Raw genomic sequence first — 25,319 nt, 5'->3', positions numbered from 1 at the left:
TACAGAAATCTGGTGGCTTAGCAGAGGAAGTTCTCAACAGGGTGTTTGAGCTGAAACGTGAATTGCAGGAATACTTTCAAGAAAATACAAAGTCAGATTTTGCTGAGTGGTTTGAAGCTGAAAAATGGCTGCAGAAACTAGCTACTTACTTCATTTTCCATCATATGAATTATTTGAACAAGTCTCTGTAAGGCCCTGTATTGACTTCAAGTGCTAAGCTTCTTCGATTCAAAAGGAAATCAAATCTTTGGAAAAATCATGTTGCAAAAGGAAACCTTGAAATGTTTCCACTGCTGCTTGGGCTTGAGAGTGAGGAATGATAACTCAAGTCTCAAGTCTTACTGACAACCAACTGGAAGAAATACAGGAGAAAACTGAACAATATTTTTCCTCCCTTTCAACACAAGTGTATGACTAGGTGAGGGATACTTTCTTTGAATCTTCTGCTCCGCCTGAGAATTTGACTTTGAGAGAAGAGGAAGAACTATGTGAGATGCCCTCTAATCGTGCACTGACGATGAGATTTACTGACCTGCTCCTGGACAAGTTCTGGATTTCTGTGAATGAAGAGTATCCAGCCATTCAGAGGAAAGCAATGAACATTTTGCTGCAGTTTTCAATTTCTTATATGTGTGAACATGTTTTTCCTTGTGCAATAAGCATCAAGAGCAAGGATAGAAATCATCAAATTTAAGTTGTAGGTGAAAACCATGTGTGCTCATCTCGTTCAACCCAGCATTGAGTATAAAACACTTCAGTTTCCTTGGCTGCATAAGTCTCGAGAAGACAACCTCTGGCCCCGCCTATCTTGTAAGATTGACGCACTCTCAATCCCACCCTAAACTCCAGTTTGTGTGGATGCTGTGTCATTTGCTTCTCTGTGACAAATTAACACCACAGAATAACAGACTGTAAACTGCATATAATTAAAGGAAATATATTTATGAGTCTTAACTAAAGTTTTAGTAAAGAATTACAAAAAAGAAAAGGTCCCGTTCTAATTGAACAGTTAAATGTACACAAGTTGGAGCTCATCTTGAACTTCTCTGTCACTCATGCACTGGGACCTTGGTCAACGTGAAAGTACACGCCACCTTCCGAACGTCGATCCCAATCCATCTTGATCAAATGGGTCTCCTACCAGATCTTATGTTATGACTGATTCTCCTCAGCATCTTCTCTCTTTATCTCTGCTTGAACAAAAAGCTTCAAGCCTAACCTTGGTGCCCCTCACCAGAGAAACCTCCCCTTCAATTTGACCATCCTAATTGGATGGCATTTCTCTTCATTTCTTTTCTTCAACAATAACCCAAACATAAGCTGAAAATAAGTAGTTCTCACAGAACAGCAGAAAATGAAATACATACAGCATAACAGTAAAAAAAAACTATGAACCAGGGCATTACAAGTATTTGTGCAACAAAAAACAAGTACAAGTTTCAAAGGCTAGGCATATATGATCATGTCTGATCATGTCGCTACATAAGAAAATGTTTTTTTCAAAGTCTTGAATAAAATTGTGCCTTAGGCTATATTTTTATTCTTATTGCTTTGGTTTACGGTTTTTAGTAACTTTACTGTTCAATATTGTCAATAAATTTTCTAGTTGTAAATAGCATTAATTAAAAATAATCTAAAACCTTTATTTAAATTAAATCTACCAAACTACCTTTAGAAAGATTAAATCCCATTTTGTCCTAAGGCAGTTATTTACCAGAAATTCATTATGTTTGTCTTATGAATTTTTAGAATTTATGAAAAAGAAAGAAAGAGAATAATTTCTGGAAAGAGAGGATAAGCTAAACTATCTGTGTTTTTCAAGAAAAATTGGCTAAAAATTTATTCCCTACTCAAAATAGCATTGACATCTATTTTTGGGCTGTTAAATCGACAACTTACTGATTATGCTAACATACTGTGAGTTCTAGATTTAATCATTTTTACAGGGGTGTTATCTGAGATGCTAATATTATTTTTTCTTTTTTTTGTAATTTCATTACAAAATGAATTTTGAAACTTGTGAATACAAGATGTATTTCAGACATTGTACATATATATCATATAATCATATATACCACGAATCTCCACAAAGTATTTATCTGAGGTATACACTTATAGAAAAGAGTGGGAAGAAAAAAACAAGCAAAAGTAAAGAACTATGTACAAGTAGGGAGTGATCTTTTTTTTTACAACATATTCATTGATTTGTGAGAATAAGATCAGGCCTATGAGGCATTATGTAGTTCAACCATTTCCCTGAGTATGAATCAAATTGTTCCAGCTTATGATTAACAGATGCTGTTATCTTCTCCATTTTGTAAATGTTCATTGTAATTTCCATCCATGTATTTAAAGTTGGGCTCTCTGTGATAACCATTTCCTTGTAAGAGTCTTTTTACCAGCTACCAACGGTATATTCATTAAATATTTATCTCTTTTCAACCATTCTTGAGGTATATATCCAAAATATATGGTCTTACTCTCTAAGGGTATTTCACATTTAAAGATGTCTTGTAGGGCATTGTGTATCCCCCTCCAATAGTTTTTGATAATAGGGCAGTCGCAAAAAATATGATAATGATTTGCATTTTGATTTCCACAATTTCTCCAGCAAACAGGGAGGTTACTATCATAATGGGATTTCTGAGAGGGTGTAATAAAATATCTTATCAAGTTTTTCCATCCAAATCCCCTTGATTTCTGTGAACTGGTACACTTCCATTGATACCTCCATATTGTTGTCCATTCTTTCTCAGATATAATTATCCCTCCTTCCTTCTCCCATTTTGTTTCAATGTATGAAGTCAAATGTGTTTTAAGATTTGACAACCCTTATACATGCTTGAAATGATTCTACTAATATTATCTGAATTATATGCTTTCCTAAAGAGCTATATCAAGCATGTATTTGCCTTGGTTACATTTTTAAGCGTCTTATTAACATATTGTCACATCTATAAATATCGATAAAAATCTTGTTTTTCTAGTAAGTGTTCCTCTTTAAGCATTTCAGAACTGAACAGTGTTCCTTCTTTCATTATGTTGCAAAGAAATGTTATTCCATTAGCTGTCTAGTCCTTAAAACTAGCATCCAATTTATTTGGTGTAAAATCCGAGTCATGTACACACCATTTAAGAATTACAATATCTCCCTCTAGATTATATTCTTTTATAGTAGTTTTCCATATTTTAAGAGTCAATTTCACCCATGAGTTATCAATAGTATTTATATACCTTTGGGGGTTGTTATCAGCCAAAATTGCTTGTATGGGGATGGGAAGTACCCGCTCCTCAATGTTTTTCCATTGAGCATCATATGATAGGTTGCACCAACATATCACAGCTCTCAACTGTGCTGCAAAATAATAATCTCTAAGAGAAGGTAGGCACCAACCCCCCCCCCCCCTTTTCCTTTGCTAATTGCAAAGTTGTGAGGCAAACTCTAGGCCTTTTACCCTGCCAAAAATACTTTGATAACATCTTGTTCCGTTCATTGAATTGATTTTGATTAATCTCTATTGGTAGGGTCTGAAAGAGATATAACAGTCTGGGCAGTATATTCATTTTAATAGACTCAATTCTTGAACTTAGACTGAAAAAAGGAATCAGGTTCCATCTTGCCATATCCTCCTTGATTTTTTTATATAAAGGCTGATAATTACATTCTGATAATTTTGCCAAATCCTTTGGCACTATGATGCCCAAATATTTGAAAGACTCTGTGTGTCATGCCCAGGGGTATTGACTTTCAATTTCTCTTGGTGGGCTATAGTAATATGAAAGTAATTGGGTTTTATATATATTGAACTTGTATCCTGATAATTGACCATATTGTTCAAAGGATTGCATCAATTTAGGTAAAGAGTATGTTGGTTGCCCTAGATAGATCAAAATGTCATCCACATAACAAGCCAATTTATGCTCTGTCTCTTTAATAGTAGTTCCCCTGATATCTTCATTTTGTCTGATGTATTGAGCTAATGGTTCCAGATATAACGCAAAAAGTAGTGGTGACCATGCACAACCCTGTCTCGTGCCCCTTTCTAGAGGAAAACTACTTGATAAATATCCATTGATTTTAATCCTAGCAGTAGGATTGTCATATAGTGTCTGTATAGTTTTAGTAAATGTGTCTTGGAAACCAAATCTACGCAAAACTCTGTAAAGAAAATTCCAATTAACTGAATCAAATGCTTTTTTAGCATACATGCTTGTCACTATTGCTTTGATTTTATTTTTTTGCATATGATCCATAATGTGAAGTGTCCTTCATATATTGTCTTGTCTCAGGCGTTGTCGTATAAAACCTGTCTAATCATTACGTATCAGCATGGGTAGCAACTCCTCTAATCCTTTGGCCATGATGGAGGTAAATAATCTATAATCTACATTAAGAATGGATATTGGTCTAAATGACCCGCATTCCATTTGATCCTTGCCTTCTCTCGGTATAGCTGAGATTCCTTCCTTCCAACTGGGTGGCATTTGTGCCTTTTTTAGAGCCCAGTTCAGTGTGTGGAGTAAAACAGGAATTAACTCATTTTTAATTTCTTTGTACCACACTGCTGTATACCCATCTGATCGCGGTGACTTGCTTTATTTAAGCCTACTAATTACAGCTTTCAATTCAACTTCAGTTATGTTAGCAGTCATCGCTCTATTTTGTTCTTCGCTTAAGGTGAGTAACTCTGGAGAATTCAAGAAAGTGTCAATTTCGGTTATGCTTCCCCCGGAACTTTGGGATATAGGGTTTTGTAAAACACTTCAAAAGCTTCTTGAATTTCACTTAGCTTATTTTTTATCATTTTCATTCTTGGGTCCCTAATTCTATGAATTGTATTTTATGCTACCTTTTTTTCAGTTTCCACGCCAGTATTTTCATAGATTTTGATCCACTTTCATAATGTCTCTGTTTCCAAAACATTAAATTTTTCCTGATTTTCTGCATAGCCAAACTATTAGTTTCATTGCTAATTCTTTTTATTTCCCCTAATATATCCTGTGCCAAATTCAATTTGTGTTTTTTCTCTAGTTCCTTCAGCCTATTTTGTAATTCCACTAATGTTTTATTCCTTATTTTTTCTTATATGAAGATATTGCGATAATTTTCGCTCTTAAGACCGCCTTCAGAGTACCCCATAAAATGGGAGGTGAAACCTCTCCATTATCATTAAATTCGAAGTAGAGACCAATTTCTTTTTTAACTTGTTCCTTAAAGTACGGATCATTGAGTAGACTTGAATTTAGTTTCCAAATAGTATTCGTTGGTTGTAGGTCAAAATCAGTAGATAAATATATAGGTGCATGGTCACTTATAACTATTGTCCCAATTCCACAGGTGTTTATTTTGTCTTTGTCTTTTCCATATGTTATGAAATAGTCTATTCTTGTATATACTGAATGGGGAGCAGAATAATGAGTGTAATCCCTTCTGTCGGGGAAAAGGTCCCTCCATATATCGATTAAACCAACATCCTCAAAAAGTGTATTAACTTTCTAATGTAAAATTTTGTTTCATAGGTTTTTCTATTGGAAGAGTCTAAGTTTGGTTGTAATTGTAAATTTAAGTCTCCCCGCATATCAGGAGACCTTCTGTTTCCATTACCATAATATCAGTAATTTTCTGAAAGAAACCAATATCACCTCCCGGGGGTGCGTATATATTCAATAGAGTAACTGAATTTCCATCTATTTCCCCCTTACCAGAATATATCTGCCTTTATCTCCCATTTCGAATACATTTTCAAAATTTAGCTTACTTGAGATAAGAATTGCAACTCCTCTCCTATGTCTTGATTTATATGAGGAGAAAAACAAATTAGCGAAGCCATTTCTCTTTAGTTTTTTATGCTCATTATCACTTAAATGAGTTTCCTATAAATATACTACATTGGCTTGTACTTTTTTCATTTTGGATAAAATTCTATTACGTTTGATTGGATTAAATAGCCCATTGACATTAAAAGAAATGAATTTTACCTTGTCCCTAGCCATCTGTCAACATAGAATGTAGAATGATGACCCTGTGTTGAGCTAGAGGAAATGCTATGTGGGATAACCCCTCCTACTTGTGAGTTGAGGGCCCCTATTGCAGTATTCATAAAAATCAGTGAACAAATCCATTACACAGAAAAGATTTCCCTGTGTATTCCGCCTATATATACATACACGCATACACACACAAATATATATATATATACACACACACACACACACACACACACACACACACACACACATACACACACACATATTACATACATACACATATATGCACACATATATGTATATTCTCATTTTGGTGGGGAAAAAGGAGTAATTGAGTGAATAAAGAATAACAACTAAGTAATATTAAATCCACATTATAATAAGTATTTCTCGAGATAGGTATATCACTGTCTACTTTTGCTTCCGCTTAGCTTCACAACATTTTTGAAGTTAGCCAAACCTTATGGCTCTTCTGGAGGGCGTGAGGACTGTCTGGAAAACTCTCAGTCTCTTTCTGATATACTTCTCTCAGCTTCCTCCCATTTCCTGCCTTCTTGATTCTCGCACTACTTCCCAAGCGGAGCAGGATAATTCCTCTGACAGGCTTTCCCTCAGTTTGGTTACGCTGACGGGAAACCCTCTGGCCTTCATGTCTGTAGTCGCCTCTTCCACTGTCTGGTACAACCCATCCTGTCTTCATAACACACTCGAAGTTTAACAGGGCATGAAGTTTGTAATCTAATCTTTTTTTGCTATAGTACTATCTTTACTTCAGAGTATTTTTTACATTTCTGCAGGACTGTGGGCGGGGGGGCGTAATCTAATAATATAATATAAATATATTAATTTATCATCTAAAAACACTCTCTTCTTACCCCAGGCCCTTCATAGAATCTCCGCCTTGGTACTGTACTGAAGGAATTTAATTATTGTTAAACGTGACTTATCCCGGGTAGACTTCGGGGCTAATGTGTGATGCGTTCTTTTGATTTCCAGCTCCATAGTCGAGGGAAGATCCAATGTGTCCCGCGGTAACTTTCTGACAAACTCCGTCATAGACAATCCCTCCATTCCTTCGGGAACGTTGTAGATTCTGATATTTTTCCACCATGATCTTCCTTCCAGGTCAAGCAGTTTACCTTCTTGGTGATTTAATATTTTTATCATCTTACTGAGCATTCAATCAACGTTTTGAATGTGATCCTCCACCTTCTATATTCGAGTCTCTGCCACTGCTATTTTTTGATTGACATTGGCTAGCTCTGACTTAATATCACGTAGCTGCTGCTTTATTTCTTTCTGAAGCTCCCTTATCGCTTTCAGAATTTTGACCATATTCGCCGCTTCGCCTGAACGAGGCCCAGCATCCGCCTCAGCAGCACGCGGTCGAGTTCAGCAGCTCACAGAATTAAGTTGTGATAGAAGTTCACCATACCCAAAAACTCTTGCATTGCTTTGGCAGGTGGCTGGGGTCATTCCCACTGCGGTGATGTGGTGGCTGAGAAAGTCAATAGTAGACACCAGAACTGGCATTTGGCGGGATCAATAATTATATAATATTGGCTTAAGCACTTGAAAGGTGTGTGAAGATGTGATAAGTGTTTGGTTTTGGATATGCTGGTGACAAGTATGTTGTCTTGCTAAACAAAAAGGAAATCTAAATCTTTTAACATAGAGTTCATCAGTTGCTGTTGCTGCATGTTTCAGCACCGACAGCATGCACACAAACTCAAATAGGCCAAACGGATTTATAACTGCGGTTTCAGGAAATTTCTCACTTCACATAGGCACCTGACGATAGCCCCTCAATAAGATCACTTTAGAAAATGTCATCTTTCTGGCTAAATGTGCTGAAAGTCCTTGAATATGTGGGTCTGGGTGATAATCGGGGGTGGTGGCCTCATTAAGGTGGAGGTAATCACTGCATGGACAGCAACCATCATTGGGCTTAGCGGCCATGTGGGGTGTTGTGAAGCCCAAGGGCTATTCAACCTGAACACAAAGCCAAGCACTTCCATGTTTGCAAACTCAGCTTTTGTGCTGGCCAGTTTTCCTGAGTCCAGTCTACATGGACGAGCCAGTTGTGGACATGTGCTGGTGGAGCTTACTGGGGGTACAGGGTAATGACCCACAGTCCTTTGTGTCCACAAGCCACCAGATCCTTAGACCTTCTAACAGTCCTTGGACACAGGTTCTTTCCCAGAGAAAGGGAAAGGAGGGGAAACAATGTATCTCCAACTCAGACAGTCCAAAAGTTCTCAACAGGTGAGTTTTTATCACGTGCAGGCAGATCTACTAATAGACTCACCACTCCGGCTGCAGTAGAACAACTTCGTGATGCTATGGCATTGTAAAATTTGGTATTGTCAGCGGTGATTTCTCACAACATGAACTGGGCTTGCACCCTTCCAAATAACCCGGCAGTCTGCTGCTCACAAAACACTGGCAGCTTCAAAGTGACTGTATCGGTCAACATATCATTGTCTGGAATAGTCCGAGAGCGTCGGGGTCACCAATGTAGGACTTAACACATAAAGCAGCAAGAAGCATCTTACATGCTTATTTAAAAGCTGCAGACTTTTACAACCATTATGAACAGACCAAACACAGTAACCTTACACTGATGTCATTACATCAGACAGCATCTTGTGATGTGAAGACAACTCAATGATGGTGTTTGTGAATTGTGCAGAATAGTTTCCATTTTGAACAATATGTGTCATCTGTCACCCATTACATTACCCAACATGTCTCCCTATTGCCCATCTAAGCAACTGAACATCGGCTCTTCCTAAGTTTTTTGTAAGCTGGCCTTGATTACGGAGAATACTAAGATCTCGGCCAACAATCTGCTCCCTTATCTCTCTCCATAATGATGGATGGAACCCATAAGGCCCTGAGGATTTATCTACTCTATTATTTTTCAGGAGACTCAACATCACCTTCTTGATATCAATATGCCCATGTGGGTGAGTCTGATACATCAGATTGTGCATTTCACTATCACATTAGGAAATCCCTGCAAAGGGAAAAGAAATACGGACATGAACCCAGTATATCCATTGGCAATTCTCTTATCCTCCTGTCCATGGTAATACTGATCTTTGTAGATGAACAGTATGTACCGTTATTCACCCCAGCCCTTTCGAACACCATGGGCATGATCTGAGATATCCCTGATCCTGGCACCAGAGAGGCAATATACCATCTGGGTGCCCCTACTGGCCTACAGAACCTCGTTTCGGTTCCTCCGATGAAAGAATCTCCTCTTACATCTCTTTTCTCTTTTGAACCACAGCACCAGACTCAGTGCAAGAGACCCAGTCACCATGGCTCCCCCTGGTAGGTCATGCCCCTCAGTAATAAGTATGTAAAATTATACACTTATTGCTGAAAGGAACAGCCACATGTGTACTCTACACTGGCTGTGTATATTCCCTCCTTCTCCTGACAGTCACCCACTTACCCGTCTCCTGCAAACGAAGAGTGACTACCTCCCTATAAAATTTCTGTATCATCCCCTTTCAATGAAAGATTCTATTCTGCCGTTTGACGACAATTCAATGGATCTCTTGTACAATAAGATAGATTCATGTTCTCACAAACCACCTCATCATGGCATTGCAGTGTGTTACTAGCTTACACTGCACTTCCTTGGTCATTGAAACACCTTATTCTGCATTCTGTAATTGCTTTTCCTTGCATTGCCTCAACGTGCTGAAGAGATTGAATGAACTGTGTGGATGGCAACTTAACAAAGTTTTTCATATGCCTTGGTATGAGTGACAATAATGAAGCAACTTACCATTTTAATGTGTTTGTGGTTATGTTGTGATCAACTGATAAAAAGGTAATTCTGCACCAATGGAACACTAATGCTGAGTGAAGTAGAATTAAACGTCTGTGATTTCATGCTAAAACACTTCCAACGTTTCTCTTTTTTTACAGTCATTTTTATATTTTTCATAAGACAGACAACATTATGTTAACTGGACGAGACAATCCTAGAAATGGCGCTGTTGTCTGGGATTGGAAAGCACGCTTCACACCAGTCACCCAGTGACTTGTGACATTTTCTAAAGAGAGGCATTGATTGTGGGGGTAGTCAGAGGCTTTTTCCCAGGGCTGAAATGGTTGCCACAAGAGGACATGGGTTTAAGGTGCTGGGGAGTAGGTACAGAGGAGATGTCAGGGATATGTTTTTTACTCAGAGAGTGGTGAGTGTGTGGAATGGGCTGTGGTGGAGGCAGATATGATAGGGTCTTTTAAGAGACTTCTGGATAGGTACACAGAGCTTAGAAAAATAGAGGCTTATAGGTAAACCTAGTAATTTCCAAGGTAGGGACATGTTTGGCACAACTTTGTGGGCCGAAGGGTCTGTATTGTGCTGTAGGTTTTCTCTGTTTCTATGATTCTAAGGATCCAGAGGGTGGACCCCACAATGGGAAGCAAACTTCAAATACAGTGGCATCTGTCATAAAATGGAGAATAACATTGATGATGTTGACTTGTGAATGTTAAATTTGCAGGATCTATCATCCTGGCGCAAAGAGAACCGAGTTATGAAATCCTGAAGCAATACCAAAATTTTGAGATCAAAGGTAAGTGGGACAAATATTTGAAAAGTGCAAAAAATTGTTTATCTTCAAGATTTAAATAACTTCTGGGTCTGTCACCACATTTTAAAATGAGTTTATGCACATTGTATCATCATACATGATGGGGTGCGGTCTTAATGACGTGTGCCAACAATCCAAAGATAGAGTCAGACTAGATTGGTCAATTCCCAAACAACCGAACAACCTGTACGTGTTTGGGATACGGGAAGATCACCTGAATGACAGCCACAGTATTTCAAGGAGAAGGTCAAGATCATAGGTCAAGATCGGTAATCACTGCATGGACAGCAACAGCAACATAGGTCAAGATTGATCCAGGGTCGCTGGAGCTGTGAGACAGCAACACTAGCCTCTGTGCCAGGGCACCACCTAATGCATCCTCAGTTAGTGTCCAAACTGTGTGACCCTAAACTGAACCCTGACATTCCATCAGGTTCAGGAGGGTGGGTAAAGAGTTCAATCCTTCTGCTCTGTCTCACTGAATTTGATGTAACCAGACTGAGAGTTTGTGCGCTCACTGTGTTATTTTGCATCTGGAACCCAACACTCTCTCTGTCCTGTAGCAGTCACATCTTGAGGTCAGTTTGAACCCAATCATTGGACATGTTACTACTCACTGCACTTATTCAATATACCGACCAAATATTGAAAGGCCGAGATAGATTTGATGTGCAGATGATGGTTCTGATAGTGGGAGAGTATAGGACCGGATGGCACAGACTCACATATTCAAGAATGTCCCGTAGAACAGAGATGAGGAGGAATTTCTTTAGCCGGTGGATGCAGAATCTATGGAATTCATTGCCACAAGTGGTTGTGGAGTTCAAGTCAATGGATTGATTTAAAGCAGAGGTGAAGAGGTTCTTGATGATTAAGGGTGTGAAAGGTTACAAGGAAAAAGCAGGAGAAAGGGGTTGAGAAAGAAAATAAATCAACCATGATGGAATGGCAGAGCAGACACAAATGGCAAAGTGGTCCAATTCTGCTCCTGTGTCATTTTGTCTTATGTTTGTATTTCTCACAGTTGTAGCAAAGCCAGGAAAACCCAAGAAGGGCAGTGACATCACCCTCAGCTGTATCATCCCCAGACTCCCAGATACTGTCAGTCTCCGCTGGAAACCAAGAGACTCATCTCAGCAGAACAGGAGAAACACTGATCAAATCCGGCTGAATAACACCGTCTATCTGATTATCCGACACGTTACAGTGGAGGATGAGAAGATGTATGAGTGTGAAGTGCGGGTAAACGGAACCATTGTTAGAACAAGGAAAAGTGATTTTACTGTAAACACGGGTAAGTGCTGCTACCTCATTGTAAGAATTGGGGTGGAATAAATCTGCCTGGTACGAGGTTGTTAAAAATAGCAAAGGAATAGTTAATCGCTGGGTCTGTATGGATCCTTATCAGTATTTACCAGGCAGAAGACATGGAAATTTGTGAATTCAGGCAAGAGAAAAGTGATATCCTGATGCATATCAACAGTATGAAGGAGGAGACATTGGCAGTCTGAAAACCATGGAGTCATAGATCATGGAAACAGGCACTTCAGTACAACTGGTCCATGCCGATCCAAGCTCGTCTCATTTCTGTAGCATCTTGTTTGGCGTGGAAGAGTTGAACCAAAGGATCTGCTTCCCCATCGTTTAAAACCATGACTGAGATCGGGCAATGAGAGGACATTCAGGATAATAACTCATAGATCAAGAGGAGCAAATATACGGTGGAGACAATTTCAGATTACATCATTACAAGTCATTAAGGTAAATTAGCTATAATGGGATCATACCGATCATTCCAGTGGGTCATTCAATATATCAGTGCTACATTCTCCACTCTTGAGATTAAAAACAATCATAATCACGATTCGATAGGGTAATTGTTCAACTGCGGTGGTGGATATTGAAGTGTTACTCATGTCAAAGTGTTACAGAGAAGCAGGAGTCCACATGACAACCACCAACACTTCCTACACACACTCAGCAGTTGGTCCCGGTTCACAGAGCAACACTGAACAACAAAGCATTATCTCTCTCTCTTAGTATCACTTCCCACCAAGCCTTTATCATATTTGATGTGATTCCAGCTTCAATGAGAGACTCAGGCTTCAGCGGGAATCAGGTCCCACGTGTGGACCAATGAGAGGGTGAATACGTCCGGTCCATCCAGAAACTGCAGCTGATTATGTGATTTAAAAATATTTAGGGGAATGGGCTATTTAAAAGAAAATCAGAAAAGAGAAGTAAAAAAGGACTCAGTAGTCCTTGAGCAGGATTCCCTAAAGGTGAACTTGCAGGTTGATTGAGTGGTAAGAAAGGTAAAGCAATGTCAGCATTCATTGCGAGAGGATTAGGGTATAAAAGCAAGGATATCAAGGCTTTATAAGACATTATTCAGTTTCAGATTCAGATTCAGTTTATTGTCATTTAGAAACCACAAGTGCAATGCAGTTAATAAATAAGACAATTTTTCTCCAGGATGATATCACAAAAGCACATGACAAAACAGACTACACCAGAAAATCCACATAATGTTTGGCAAACCCCAATCCAGAGTCTGGAGAGGCTGCTGTGTATTAATATTGTGCTACCATTTTAGTGTGTTCCCCGGAAAGGAGCTCCAATCCCAACAGACAAAACAAGACCAAAAACTAAAGCTACAAGACCTGCACAAAACCACATAATTACAACATATAGTTACAACAGTGCAAACAATAGCATAATTGATAAAAAAAACAGACCATGGGCACAGTAAAAATAGTCCAAAGATGTTAAAAGACTATAAGTTCAAAGGAAACCACCACACAGTTTCCACAAGTCCTGAGGGTCCCCGATAGACTCATCATCCCACGCAGACAGCAGAAGGGAATATCCCTGCTATGGACTTCCACGGCACCGTCTGACTCAGCTCCGCAGGCATAGCACGCAACAAAAGCTCCTTCGAACCCAGCCTCGCAGACACAGCACACACTGAAAGCGACCTGATCACAGCAGACTCCGAGTCCGTCGAGCCTCCGAGCCTCTGACCATTCCCTCCAGCAAAGCTTCTCCGAGCACCATCCTCTGCCGAGCGTATTAAGATGCCCCCCGCCAATGGCCATCGGCAACGCAACCCCGAGGGCTGGGGGTCTGTTCTTCCCAGCAGAGACCCAGACCTCATAGCAGCAGCAGCATTGAAGAAGGTCTTGCTGGAGATTTCCAGATGTTCCTCCGTGATTCCACATCCGTTTTTCACCCAAATATGATTGTGCACGGCACCCCGCTTCACAAATAACAGCTAATCAGCTCCGGAGTGGCCATTGCAAGCTGCGTCGCACCGCCATCTTGATGAAGTGTCAGACTGGACGTTGAGAGTGGTGAGCAATTTTGGGTCCTTTATCTCAGAAAGGATGTTCTGGCTTTGGAGAAGGTCCAGAGGAGTGTCATGAGAATGACTCTGGGAATGAAAGGGTTAAGAAAGAGGAGTACTTGATGGCTCAAGACCTGAGAAAGGTCTCATTGAAACCTTTTGAAGATGGCAAGGGCTAGACAGAGTGGATGTGGAGAGGATGTTTCTGACAGTGGGAAGTGTAGTACCAGAGAGCACAGCCTCAGAATAGAGGGTCAACTATTTAAGACAGACATGACGAGGATCCTCCTTAGCCAGAGGGTGATGAATCTGTGGAGTTACCTTAAAGCAGTGTTTGATAAGTTCATAATTAGTCGGGGCATCAACAGTTAACAGAAGAAGACAGAAGAATGGATTTGGGAGGGATAATAAATCAGCCATGATGTAATGGTGGAGGAGACTCGATGGGCTGAATGGCCTAATGTTGCTCCTGTGTCTGGTGGTTTTATGCCGGCATCTCGTCACTCTCAACCAAATGGCTTTGTAACATTTTAACGAGTTCTCCTCTCTTTCATGCAGGTCCATATCGTGAACCTACCAGGTTTTATCGCTCAGTTACGGATCACAGTGAATTCCACCTCATCTGTTACAACAGTAATGAAGTTTACAACAACGCTATCTGGAGCTGGACATCAATTTTTAATCAAAGTCTGAAGAAACAAATTGCAACAGCATTGAAATCTCAGCCCGTGAATGACGTTGACAGCCACTTTGTGAATCGACTGAAGCTCACAAAGACACCTTTTAACGGCTGGAATTTCAGTATGAGGGTTTTTCCTGTGGTGTTTGAGGATGCAGGAGATTACTCCTGTACACTGGATCAAAAATCATTTCAGACTATGAAACTAACCACAGTTAAAGGTAGGAGACAAAATGTGTGACAACAGGTCTCCCAGAATGACAGCTTTTTGCTTTAGTGCTGAATGTTGCTCCTGTTTTTAAGGAGACCAATAATGTTTTTCTTGTTTCCACAGTCACAGCTGAACCGTCTGATACAGTGACTGTGGGAGACAACGTTACCCTGAACTGCTCTGTGTCTGACGTTACTACATCAACGAGACTGGTTTGGATCAATGGAGACGGTGAAACTGTTGGAGACAAAACACTGAGTGGGAAAGAGAAATCATTGAGTCTGATCATACAGAAAGCTGACAGAGGCAGAGGGAAATGGACGTGTGTTGTGTTTGATCAAGACTGGCTCCGACTTTCACTACCATATAGTCTGGAAGTCAGAGGTAAGTGTCGCGAGTTTTTCCCAGTGTACTGAGTTTCATGATGAGGCTTATTTATTTCTACCCCCAGTGACCATCTATTTCCATGCCGTGTGGGAGAATCCCAGGGAGCTGAAGCGTAGAATTACAGGACTATGCAAATGTCTTCAGCCATATATATACTGTATAGGAACACATACAACATGCTGGAGGAACTCCCCAGGTTGGGCAGAATGTGTGGAAACGAGCAGTTAACGTTTTAGGCCAGAAGCACTTCAACACTGCTTCACATTCCCATTCGGATATGTCCACACCTGGTCTCCTCTACTGCCATGATGAGGCCAAACTCAGGTCAGAGGTGCAACACATCATATACACCTAGGTAACTCTGTTCTATTGTATTCTTCAATGCCCTACCATTTACCATGTATGTCCTATTTGGATTATTCCTACCAAAATGTAGCCCCTCACACTTATCAGCATTAATCTCCATCTGCCATCACTCAGCCCGCTCTGCTAACTGACCTAAATCTCTCTGCAAACTTTGAAAACCTACATCATTATCCACAATGCCACCTATCTTAGTATCATCTGCATACTTACTAATCCAATTTGCCACCCCATCATCCAGATCATTAATGTATATAACAAACAACATTGGACCCAGTATAGATCCCTGAGGCACACCACTCGTCACCAGCCTCCAACCTGACAAACAGTTATCCACCACTACTCTCTGGTATCTCCCATCTAGCCACTGTTTAATCCATTTTACTACTTCAATATTAATACTTAATGATTGAACCTTCTTAACTAACCTTCCGTGTGGAACCTTGTCAAAGGCCTTACTGAGGTCCATATAGACAACATCCACTGCTTTACCCTTGTCAACTTTCCTCGTAACCTCTTCAAAAAATTCAGTAAGATTTGTCAAACCTGACCTTCCATGCACAAATCCATGTTGACTGCTCCTAATCAGTCCCTGTCTATCCAGATAATTATATATAGTATCTCCAAGAAGACTTTCCATTAATTTACCCACCACTGATGTCAAACTGACATGCCTATAATTGCTAGGTTTACTCTTAGAACCCTTTTTAAAGAATGGAAACACTTGAGCAATACACCAATTCTCCAGCAACATCCACATTTCTAATGATATCTGAAATATTTCTTTCTGAGCCCCTACTATTTCTACACTAACCACCCTCAAGGTCCTAGGGAATATCCTGTCAGGATCCGGAGATTCATCCACTTTTATATTCCTTAAAAGCACCAGTACATCCTCCTCTTTAATCTTAATAGTTTTCATAACTTCCCTGCTTGTTTCCCTTACCTTACACAATTCAATATCCTTCTCCTTAGTGAATACAGAAGAAAATAATTTGTTCAAAATCTCCCCCATCTCTTTCGGCTCCACACATAGCTGTCTGCTCTGATTCTCTAAGGGATCAATTTTATCCCTCACTATCCTTTTGCTATTAATATAGCTGTAGAAGCTCTGGATTTATTTTCACTTTACTTCCCAAAGCAACCTCGTATCTTCTTTTAGCTTTTCTAATTTCTTTCTTAAGATTCTTCTTACATTCTTTATATTCCTTGAGCACCTCATTTACTCCATGCTGCCTACATTTATTGTAGATATCTCTCTTTTTCCTACCCAAGTTTCCAATATCCCTTGAAAACCATGGCTCTCTCAAACTTTTAACCTTTCCTTTCAACCTAACAGGAACATAAAGATTCTGTACCCTCAAAATTTCACCTTTAAATGACTGCCATTTCTCTATTACAGCCTTCCCATAAAACAAATTGTCCCAATCCACTCCTTCTAATTCCTTTCACATCGCCTCAAAGTTAGCCTTTCTCCAATCAAAAACCTCAACCCTGAGTCCAGTTCAATCCTTCTCCATAATTATATTGAAACTAATGGCATTGTGACCACTGGACCTGAAGTGCTCCCCAGCACATACCTCCGTCACCTGACCTATTTCATTCCCTAACAGAAGAGCCAACACTGTCCCTTCTCTAGTTGGTACCTCTATGTATTGCTGCAAGAAACTATCCTGCACACATTTTACAAACTCCAAACCATCCATCCCTTTTACAGAATGGGCTTCCCAGTCTATGTGTGGAAAATTAAAATCTCCCACAATCACAACCCTGTGCTATCTCCTTGCAAACGTGCTCCTTCAATTCACGGTCCCCATTAGGTGGTCTAAAATATACCCCTATAAGTGTTACTACACCTTTCCCATTCATCAATTCCACCCATATAGCCTCGCTAGACGAGCCCTCTAATCTATCCTGCCAGAGCACCGCTGTAATATTTTCTCTGATAAGCAATGCAACACCTCCCCTTCTTGTCCCTCCGATTCTATCACACCTGAAGCAATGAAATCCAGGAATATTTAGTTGCCAATCATACTCCTCCAGCAACCATGTTTCACTAATAGCTACAAGATCATATTTCCAGTTATCAATCCATGTTCTAAGCTCATCCACCTTTCTTACAATGCTCCCAGCGTTAAAATAAATGCATTTAAGAAATTCTCCACCTCTTCCTCTCTGTTTATCTCCAACAGCACAAAGAATTTTACTGTCTTTTTTTTCTTCCTTCTCCCCTACATCTGTTCCTACACTCTGGTTCCCCTCACCCTTAAATCTAGTTTAAATCCACTGGAAACTCTCTAGCAAACCTACCTGCAAGAATATTTGTCCCTCTCTAGTTCAGATGTGAACTGTCCCACCAGAACAGGTTCCACCTTCCCTGGAGAACTGCCCAATTATCTATAAATCTGAAGCCCTCCCTCCTGCACCATGTCTTCAGCCATGTGTTGGTCTGCACTATATTACTATTTCTAAACCTACCTGCATGTGGCACTGGTAGCAATCCTGAGATTGCTATCCTGGAGGTCCTGTCCTTTAACTTGGCACCTAGTTCCCTAAACTCACCTTTCAGGACCTCCTCACTCTTCCTACCCACGTCATTGGTCCCTACATGGAGCACGACATCCAGCTGCTCACCCTTCCTCTTGAGAATACTGAGAGCTCAATCCGAGATATCGTGGACCCTGGCACCAGGGAGGCAATGGACCATCCAGGATTCTCAATCTCTTCCACAGAACCTCCTATCTGTCTCCCTAGCTATCGAATCCCCTATCACTACTGCTGTCCTCTATTCCCTCTTTCCCTTCTGAGCTGAGAGACCAGTCTCGGTGCCAGAAATGCAGCCACTGCATCTTGTCCCTGGTAGGTCATCCCCAACAACAGTATCCAAAACGGTATACTTATTGTTGATGGGAATGGCCACAGGGGTGCTCAGCTCTTACTGTCTATTCCCCTTCCCTCTCCTGACAGTCACCCAGCTACCAGTCTCCTGACTCCTAGGGCTGACTATCTCCCTGAAACTCCTGTCTATTTCTGCCTCTGCCTCCTGAATGATCCGAAGTTCATCCAGTTCCCTAACTCGGTTTGTCAGGAGCTGCAGCTGGATGCACCTTTTGCAGTTGTAGTCATCAGGGACAGCTGTGCTCGCCCTGACTTCCCACATACTGCAAACAGCACTCGACTGCCCTAACTGCTGCCTCCATTACCTACTCCTACGCTAATTAGATTAATTAAAGGAGCTTACACGGCCTTACCTCATCTGGAGTGAAGCTCGTACTCGGCCTCTGCACGATATTTAAATTCTCCCGCTGCCTCACTGGCAGATTTTCACGCGCTTGCGCAGTTGTACCCCGTTCAAACCTCACCTCTGACTGTTCTCGCCGAAGCCTAATTGAGCCAAAGACGACCCACTCTGCCTCAGTCCACTCCGACGATGGCTGCTGTATATGGTGGTCTTTCTTTTTAAACCTTTGGAGCGCTACATCAGGCACCTGCGCAGTCTAGCCTCTTCGCTGTGAACAGTTTAAAAAAAACAGCTTCTCTCCGAGCTTCTTTTACCTCTTCCCCCTCCGCCTCTTGCTGCAATTTTCAATTATTATCTAATATTAAATTTCTATTATTATCACATAGGACTTGCAACCCTTTTAAAGAAAGAATATTGTGTCATGTTTGTCTGAACTGGTCAACATATTATTTTTCAAAATTACTTCTCCAGTCTAGATTCTCTAAAGAGGAAATATTATCTCCACATCTATGTGATCAATTCAGTCACTGTTCTACCTTCTAAACTCTAGTGGGTACATGTCTAACATACCCAGTCGTTTCTCATTGATGCAGGCTAGGTATCCTGGTATCAGCCTGGTAAAAGTTAAAGACATCCATACTCCTCACAATACTCCAGATATGGTGTCATAAATAGTTTCATTTTTTAATTTATTGAGATACAGTGCAGATTAGACCCTTCTAGCCTTATGATCCATTCTGGCTAGAAATCCCCCAATTTAATCCTATACTAATCACAGGACACTTTACAATGACCAAATAAACAACCAACCAGTAGGTCCTTGGACTGTGGGAGGAAAACCCTGATAGTCATGGGGAGATCCAATTGATGCTCTGGCATTTAAACTCAGTTAACATTCTGTTTTTAATCAGTGGCACAGTGGCTGTATGTGATGAGTCTGTGTTAGAGCACCAGCAGCTCCAGATGGATCCTCAAGTTCTTCCTGTGACTGTGAGAGTTTTCAGCATCATAAATGTATGCAGGTTGTCAGACAGACTGGCTTCTGAAACCGCCATAGGTGTCTGAGCGGTGTAGACACACATCAGAGTTCCTGTACAGATGAGGAGTAGGGTTTGGGTGGAACAGGGAGGAGAGAAGAATGCAAAAGCCCTAAGGTATTGGGGTTTTCTGATAGAAATGTACAAACGTTTGTACATGAGATGATGAGAATCACAGAAAGTCATAGTTTTTTCCAGGATAGATGTTACATATACTGATGATATAGAGCAGGGGTCGGCAACCTTTACCACTGAAAGAGCCACTTGGACCCGTTTCCCACAGAAAAGAAAACATTGGGAGCCGCAAAACCCGCTTGACATTTAAAATGAAATAACACTGCATACAACGTTTTGTTTTGCCTTTATGCTATGTATAAACAAACTATAATGTGTTGCATTTATGAAATTGATGAACTCCTGCAGAGAAAATGAAATTACATTTCTGCATGCAACAAAAACATTTTGAACTCCGAAAAAAAGACGTTGGGTTGAAGGTTACTTTTAAGTAAAATACTCAACGTCTATTTGAGTCCTTCTTGTATTTATGAAAAACGCCAAACTTAAATTTGCCGCCAGCAGCAAACCAAAAATAACGTCAGCCAGCTGTCAACCTGAAAAATAAAAGGACTATTTCACTGAACAATGAAAACATATGAATATACGTAAAATAATAGGCAATTAAAATATTTATCATACTTGTTCAGGTTGACTCACACCTGACAATGCAGTCGTATTTAGTAGGGATGGATCGATGCTTAGGGGAGTGACCGGGAAGGATAATGTGTTTTTTTCCTCTCTGAACTCACAGAAGCGTTTCCCAAACGATGTTTGCATTGCGATGATTGCAGAATGTAAATACTCCGAATTTATCATGTCGTGACCTTGTTTGAACTCTCTCAAATTGGGGAAGTGAGACAATGTGCCTTTCTGTAAATCTCTGGCAAGCAACGTCAACTTGCGCTCGAATGCCAAAACATCCTCCAACATGTGCAGGGCTGTACGTCCTTACCCCGTTGAAGAGCTGTGTTCAGCGTGTTCAGGTGCGCTGTCATGTCTACCATGAAGTGTAGCTTTTCCAGCCACTCTGGCTGTTCCAGCTCAGGAAAGTTGAGCCCTTTGCTGCCCAGGAAAGTTTTCACTTCTTCCAGACACGCGACAAAGCGTTTCAGCACCTCCCCCCTGGACAACCATCAGACTTTGTTGTGCAGCAGGAGATCAGAATATGCAATTTCCAGCTCGTCCAGTAACAAACGGAATTGACGGTGATTTAAACTTTTTGCCATTATTTTATTGACAATCTGAATGACAACATCCATTACTTCTGTGCATTCCGGAGGAAATGTTTGAGCGCACGGTGCCTCTTGGTGCAAGATGCAGTGAAAAGTCAGCAGCTTTCTGTCCAGCGACTTCTGCAGTAAAGCCACAATTCCCTTGTGCGTTCCCGTCATATTCGGTGCCCCCATCAGTAGCTACTGATACCAGATGGGTGGTCTTTATTCCTTTGGCTCTTAAACAATTCAAGACAGCCTCACAGATGTCCTCCCCCTGTGTTTGGTCTTTTAGAGGTATCAACTCAATCAGTTCTTCCTGTGGCCCGGCAGAGTTTACATACCGGCAGAACAACGCTATTTGTTCAATATCACCTTTGTCTTTAGACTCGTCACAGGCAATCGAGTAGGCCACAGCTGAATTGATGTCTTTAATTTGCTGTCTTGTGATGTCTTCTGCCATTTTTATGGTTCTGTCTTTGACAGTCTTTGCAGAGAGGGGCATATCCCTGATTTTCTGCACAATTTCACTCTTGTTTTTAAAGTCCGTGAATAGATGTTCTGAAATCTTAATGAAAGATTCTTTTATATATTCACCATCTGTAAACTGCTTCCCGTGCCTGACTATTTCCTGAGCGGCAATATAACTGGCGTATGTCGTTGATTTTCCAGACTTCATCCATTTCTGGAAATGATTTTTGCTCAGATCAACCTTCCGCATCAGTTCCGAAACGGCTTTTTTTTCTCTCATCTCCATCCGGATATTTTTGAGCAAAGGCTGCGTGTTTATTCTGGAAATGCCTTGCGACATTTGACTTTTTGTTGTTTGCTAGTTTCTCATTGCATATTAAGCATACCGGTAAACCAGTCTCGTCAACAGTGAAAGCAAATGAATCTGTCCACGTATCATTAAACGTTCTGTTTTCTTCAGTCACTTTTCTTTTTTTAGAATTCTCCATAGTTGGCTTACCTTGGATCGAAAAATTAAAGAAATCGCGCACTGGCGGGTGTCAGGTATTGGCAGTGGTGACGTATATTAATAGCGATAAAAACACGTTGTAGCGGTGTGCTCACGCAGTCAGTAAACTGCAGTCGAATAACTTTATTCGAACTAAACAGCCTTGCTTTTAAGCCTCCCTCAACCCAGCCCCCATGGACGCAGATGCTGCAAAAGACGCGTACTCACAAACCCCCGTAGGCTATCTCCCTTAGCCGGAATGCTGGCTAATTGTGAGGAAATGAGTCGCCACACTTAGATTGTACAAGATCACCATAATCTTCAAATTTAGAATTACATTTCAAAAGCTAACAAACTAACATAAAATACATTTTAATTAAATACTGACCAATTATTTCCCAAAGCCACAGGGAGCCGCAGCACAGAGGTGAAAGAGCCACAAATGGCTCGGGAGCCGCAGGTTGCCGACCCCCGATATAGAGAATAGTATAGTGGTTAGTGTAACATTATTAGAGCACAGGAGGTCAGAGTCGCAATTCAGTTCCGGCACTGAAGATAAGAGATTATATGTTCTCCCCGTGACCACATGGGTTTCTTCCAAGTGCTTTAGTTTCTTCCCACAGTCCAAAGATGTATTGGTTGGTATGTTTATTGATCATTGCCCAGTGATTAACCTAGGGTTAAACAGGTGGGGTACTGGCTTGTTAAAATAAAGTTCAAGCTGAGTTGGGGGCAGGTTCATAGACACAGGGAGGAATGCACCTGGAATCCACTGATGGAGATTTGTTAGTGGCAGTTAAGGTCACATTGTTGAAGAGGCAAACTGACAGACACATGAAAGGCAGGGTATAGAGGGATATGGACCATGTGCAGAAAATCTGAATTTCCCTGAATTTCTATAATTCAGTATTGCTGGCATTCCAGTGCCTGAGCAAAGGACTCGGTGGGTAAGACCATCATAGACATAGGAGCAGAAATAGGCCCTTTAGACATTTGAGTCTGCACTGCCATACAGCATTATCTGATTTATGATTCCTCTCAACCCCATTCCCCTGCTTCCTGCCCATCATCTTTGAAGTTCTTTCTAACAAGAAAATATCAACCTTTACTTTAAATATAACCACTGGCTTGGCCTCCATAGACAACTGAGGCAATGAAATCCTCAGATTCAACATCATCTGGCAAAAGGAATTCCTCTTCATCATTGTTCTAAATGGATGTTGTTCTATTCTGAGGTTCTGTCTTCTGGTTCTAGACTCCCCAACATTGGAAGCATCTAGTCCACATTCACTCTGTTTACTCAATTGTATGTTTTATCGAAATTCCAGCAAGTATAGAAACAGAGGTATCAAATATTCCCCATACGTTAACCTTTTTCTTCTGGGATCATTCTTGTGAGCTTCCTCTGGATTTTCTCCAATGCCAGCACATCCTCTCTTAGATATGGGTCCCAAAACTGTTCACAATAGTTATTGCACTCCTGACTTGTGGAATGAAGTAGGCAAATCTGGATTGTGAAAATACTGGTAAAACAATTGAATTCCTTCTTGAAGGGTTGTGCTATTTGTGGATATCTTTATGTTGATATTTATTTTGAATCTTCCAGAGAAGTGATCAATATTGTTATGAATAGGAATCTGGTTCTTCCAATCATCATGATCTTGTCACAGTTGCTGTGTCCATGAAGATCAGATAAACATAGTTAAACACAAAGTCTTAAATAATTCAAAATAATTCTCAAAGGAAGTGTCCAACCATGAATATTTGTCATTATTATATTGCAAACTGTTTTCACAGTCACATCTTCTGCTGAATGTCTGACAGATCTACTTGGGCACTAAATGTGATATAGAATGTTAACTTTGTCCTTTTCAGTGAGATCACTTCCGGACAGTTGGATCACCACAATTGCTGTATACCTGTTTGTTAAACTGGCCGTTGGTCTTGGATTCTCCTACAGTTTGACGAGGAAAAACAGAGTAAGATTTTTTTTTATTTTATTATGAATGCCTGCAAGAAAATGAATCTCAGGTAGTATATGATGACATACTGTAGACATACTTAGTTCATACATTTACTTTGAACTTTAAACTTTTTCTGTCATAGCTTCTGCCTCTCACCAAGTTTCAGAAAACAGCCAGAATAGCTGTTTCTTTTTCCCTTTCTGTCCTATTCCACCCTCAAAACAATCACGACTGATCATCCACTTCAGTACCTCGTTTCGGTCTTCTCCCATTTTTCCTTCAGTACTAAACAAAATGCCCACTGCTTCCTTGAGTATATTTATTGACATGGCCTTTGTGGATTCTGTGGCTGAGAATCCACCAACCCTTTGGTGAAGACATTTCTTCAGTCTGAACTCCCTACTCTGGATAACTGGGTTGCAAGCAGTCCATACAGTTGTAAGACCTGTGTTCCAGTGTGGAAGGCGACTAAACAGGAAAGGATATCAGGAACAAGGGAAAATCTGCTGCTGCTGGAAATCCAAGCAACACACAAAAAAATGCTAGAAGAAATCAGCAAGCCAGGCAGCATCCATAGAAAAGAGTGAACAGTCGATGTTTTGGGCTGAGACACTGTGACATCAGTCTCTGAGCTCAAAGTGAGATCATACTTCAGGAATGTGAACCTACGAAAACATTTGGCCTAGCGAGTGTACCTGGCCCATAACTGAAGACCTGTGCTAACCAACTGCCTGGAATGTTTACTGATTGCTTCGACTACACCACAAAATGGTTCCAGTGAACAACACGAACAATGGCAACATCCTGCATACAGATGCAAAACTACCTTGTTCACATTTTTACTTCTTTCAAGTGCGATTGGCCTATCAAATCAAAATCAAATTAAATCAAGTTTAATTATTATTCAACCATACGTAGATACAGCTGAACAAGACAGCATTCCTCTGGGGCCAAGGAGCAAAACTTTCAAAATAGAAAGCAAACATTCAAAAATAGCTAGTAATGTTCAAAATAAAAAGCAAAAAAACATTTTCACTTAGACAAAAACAAAACCCCTAGAGACAATCCCCAGCCATCGATGATAAAATCTCCCAGCAGTGTGCATATGCACACAATCCAGCCTGTCATTCCACCAATCGAACTCCGGGTGGCAGCCCTGACTGGAGAGGCCAATGATTGGCATTTTGAAGGTGTGTCTTTGGGCCACTTGAACAATCTGGTAGTTCTATGTCCTCAAGGGAGTTTAGTGATGCTTGGA

At 40.6% G+C, this 25,319-nt stretch overlaps 1 protein-coding gene across 1 annotated transcript in view; it reads left to right on the top strand.

Annotated features, from left to right (window-relative positions):
- Positions 1–25,319, top strand: part of LOC132405261 (uncharacterized) — a 40,907-nt gene that overhangs the window by 5,036 nt on the left and 10,552 nt on the right. Inside the window, exons 2-6 of the mRNA XM_059989944.1 lie at positions 10,518–10,589; positions 11,632–11,901; positions 14,512–14,853; positions 14,967–15,227; positions 23,973–24,076. Coding sequence (XP_059845927.1) covers positions 10,518–10,589; positions 11,632–11,901; positions 14,512–14,853; positions 14,967–15,227; positions 23,973–24,076 — 1,049 coding nt within the window. The remainder of the gene's footprint in view (positions 1–10,517; positions 10,590–11,631; positions 11,902–14,511; positions 14,854–14,966; positions 15,228–23,972; positions 24,077–25,319) is intronic.

This window comes from Hypanus sabinus, chromosome 15 (genome assembly GCF_030144855.1).
Source record: "Hypanus sabinus isolate sHypSab1 chromosome 15, sHypSab1.hap1, whole genome shotgun sequence".
NCBI classification, from domain to species: domain Eukaryota; kingdom Metazoa; phylum Chordata; class Chondrichthyes; order Myliobatiformes; family Dasyatidae; genus Hypanus; species Hypanus sabinus.
The sequence above is the reverse complement of the archived record's forward strand: the minus strand, read 5'-3'. Positions and strand labels throughout refer to the sequence as shown.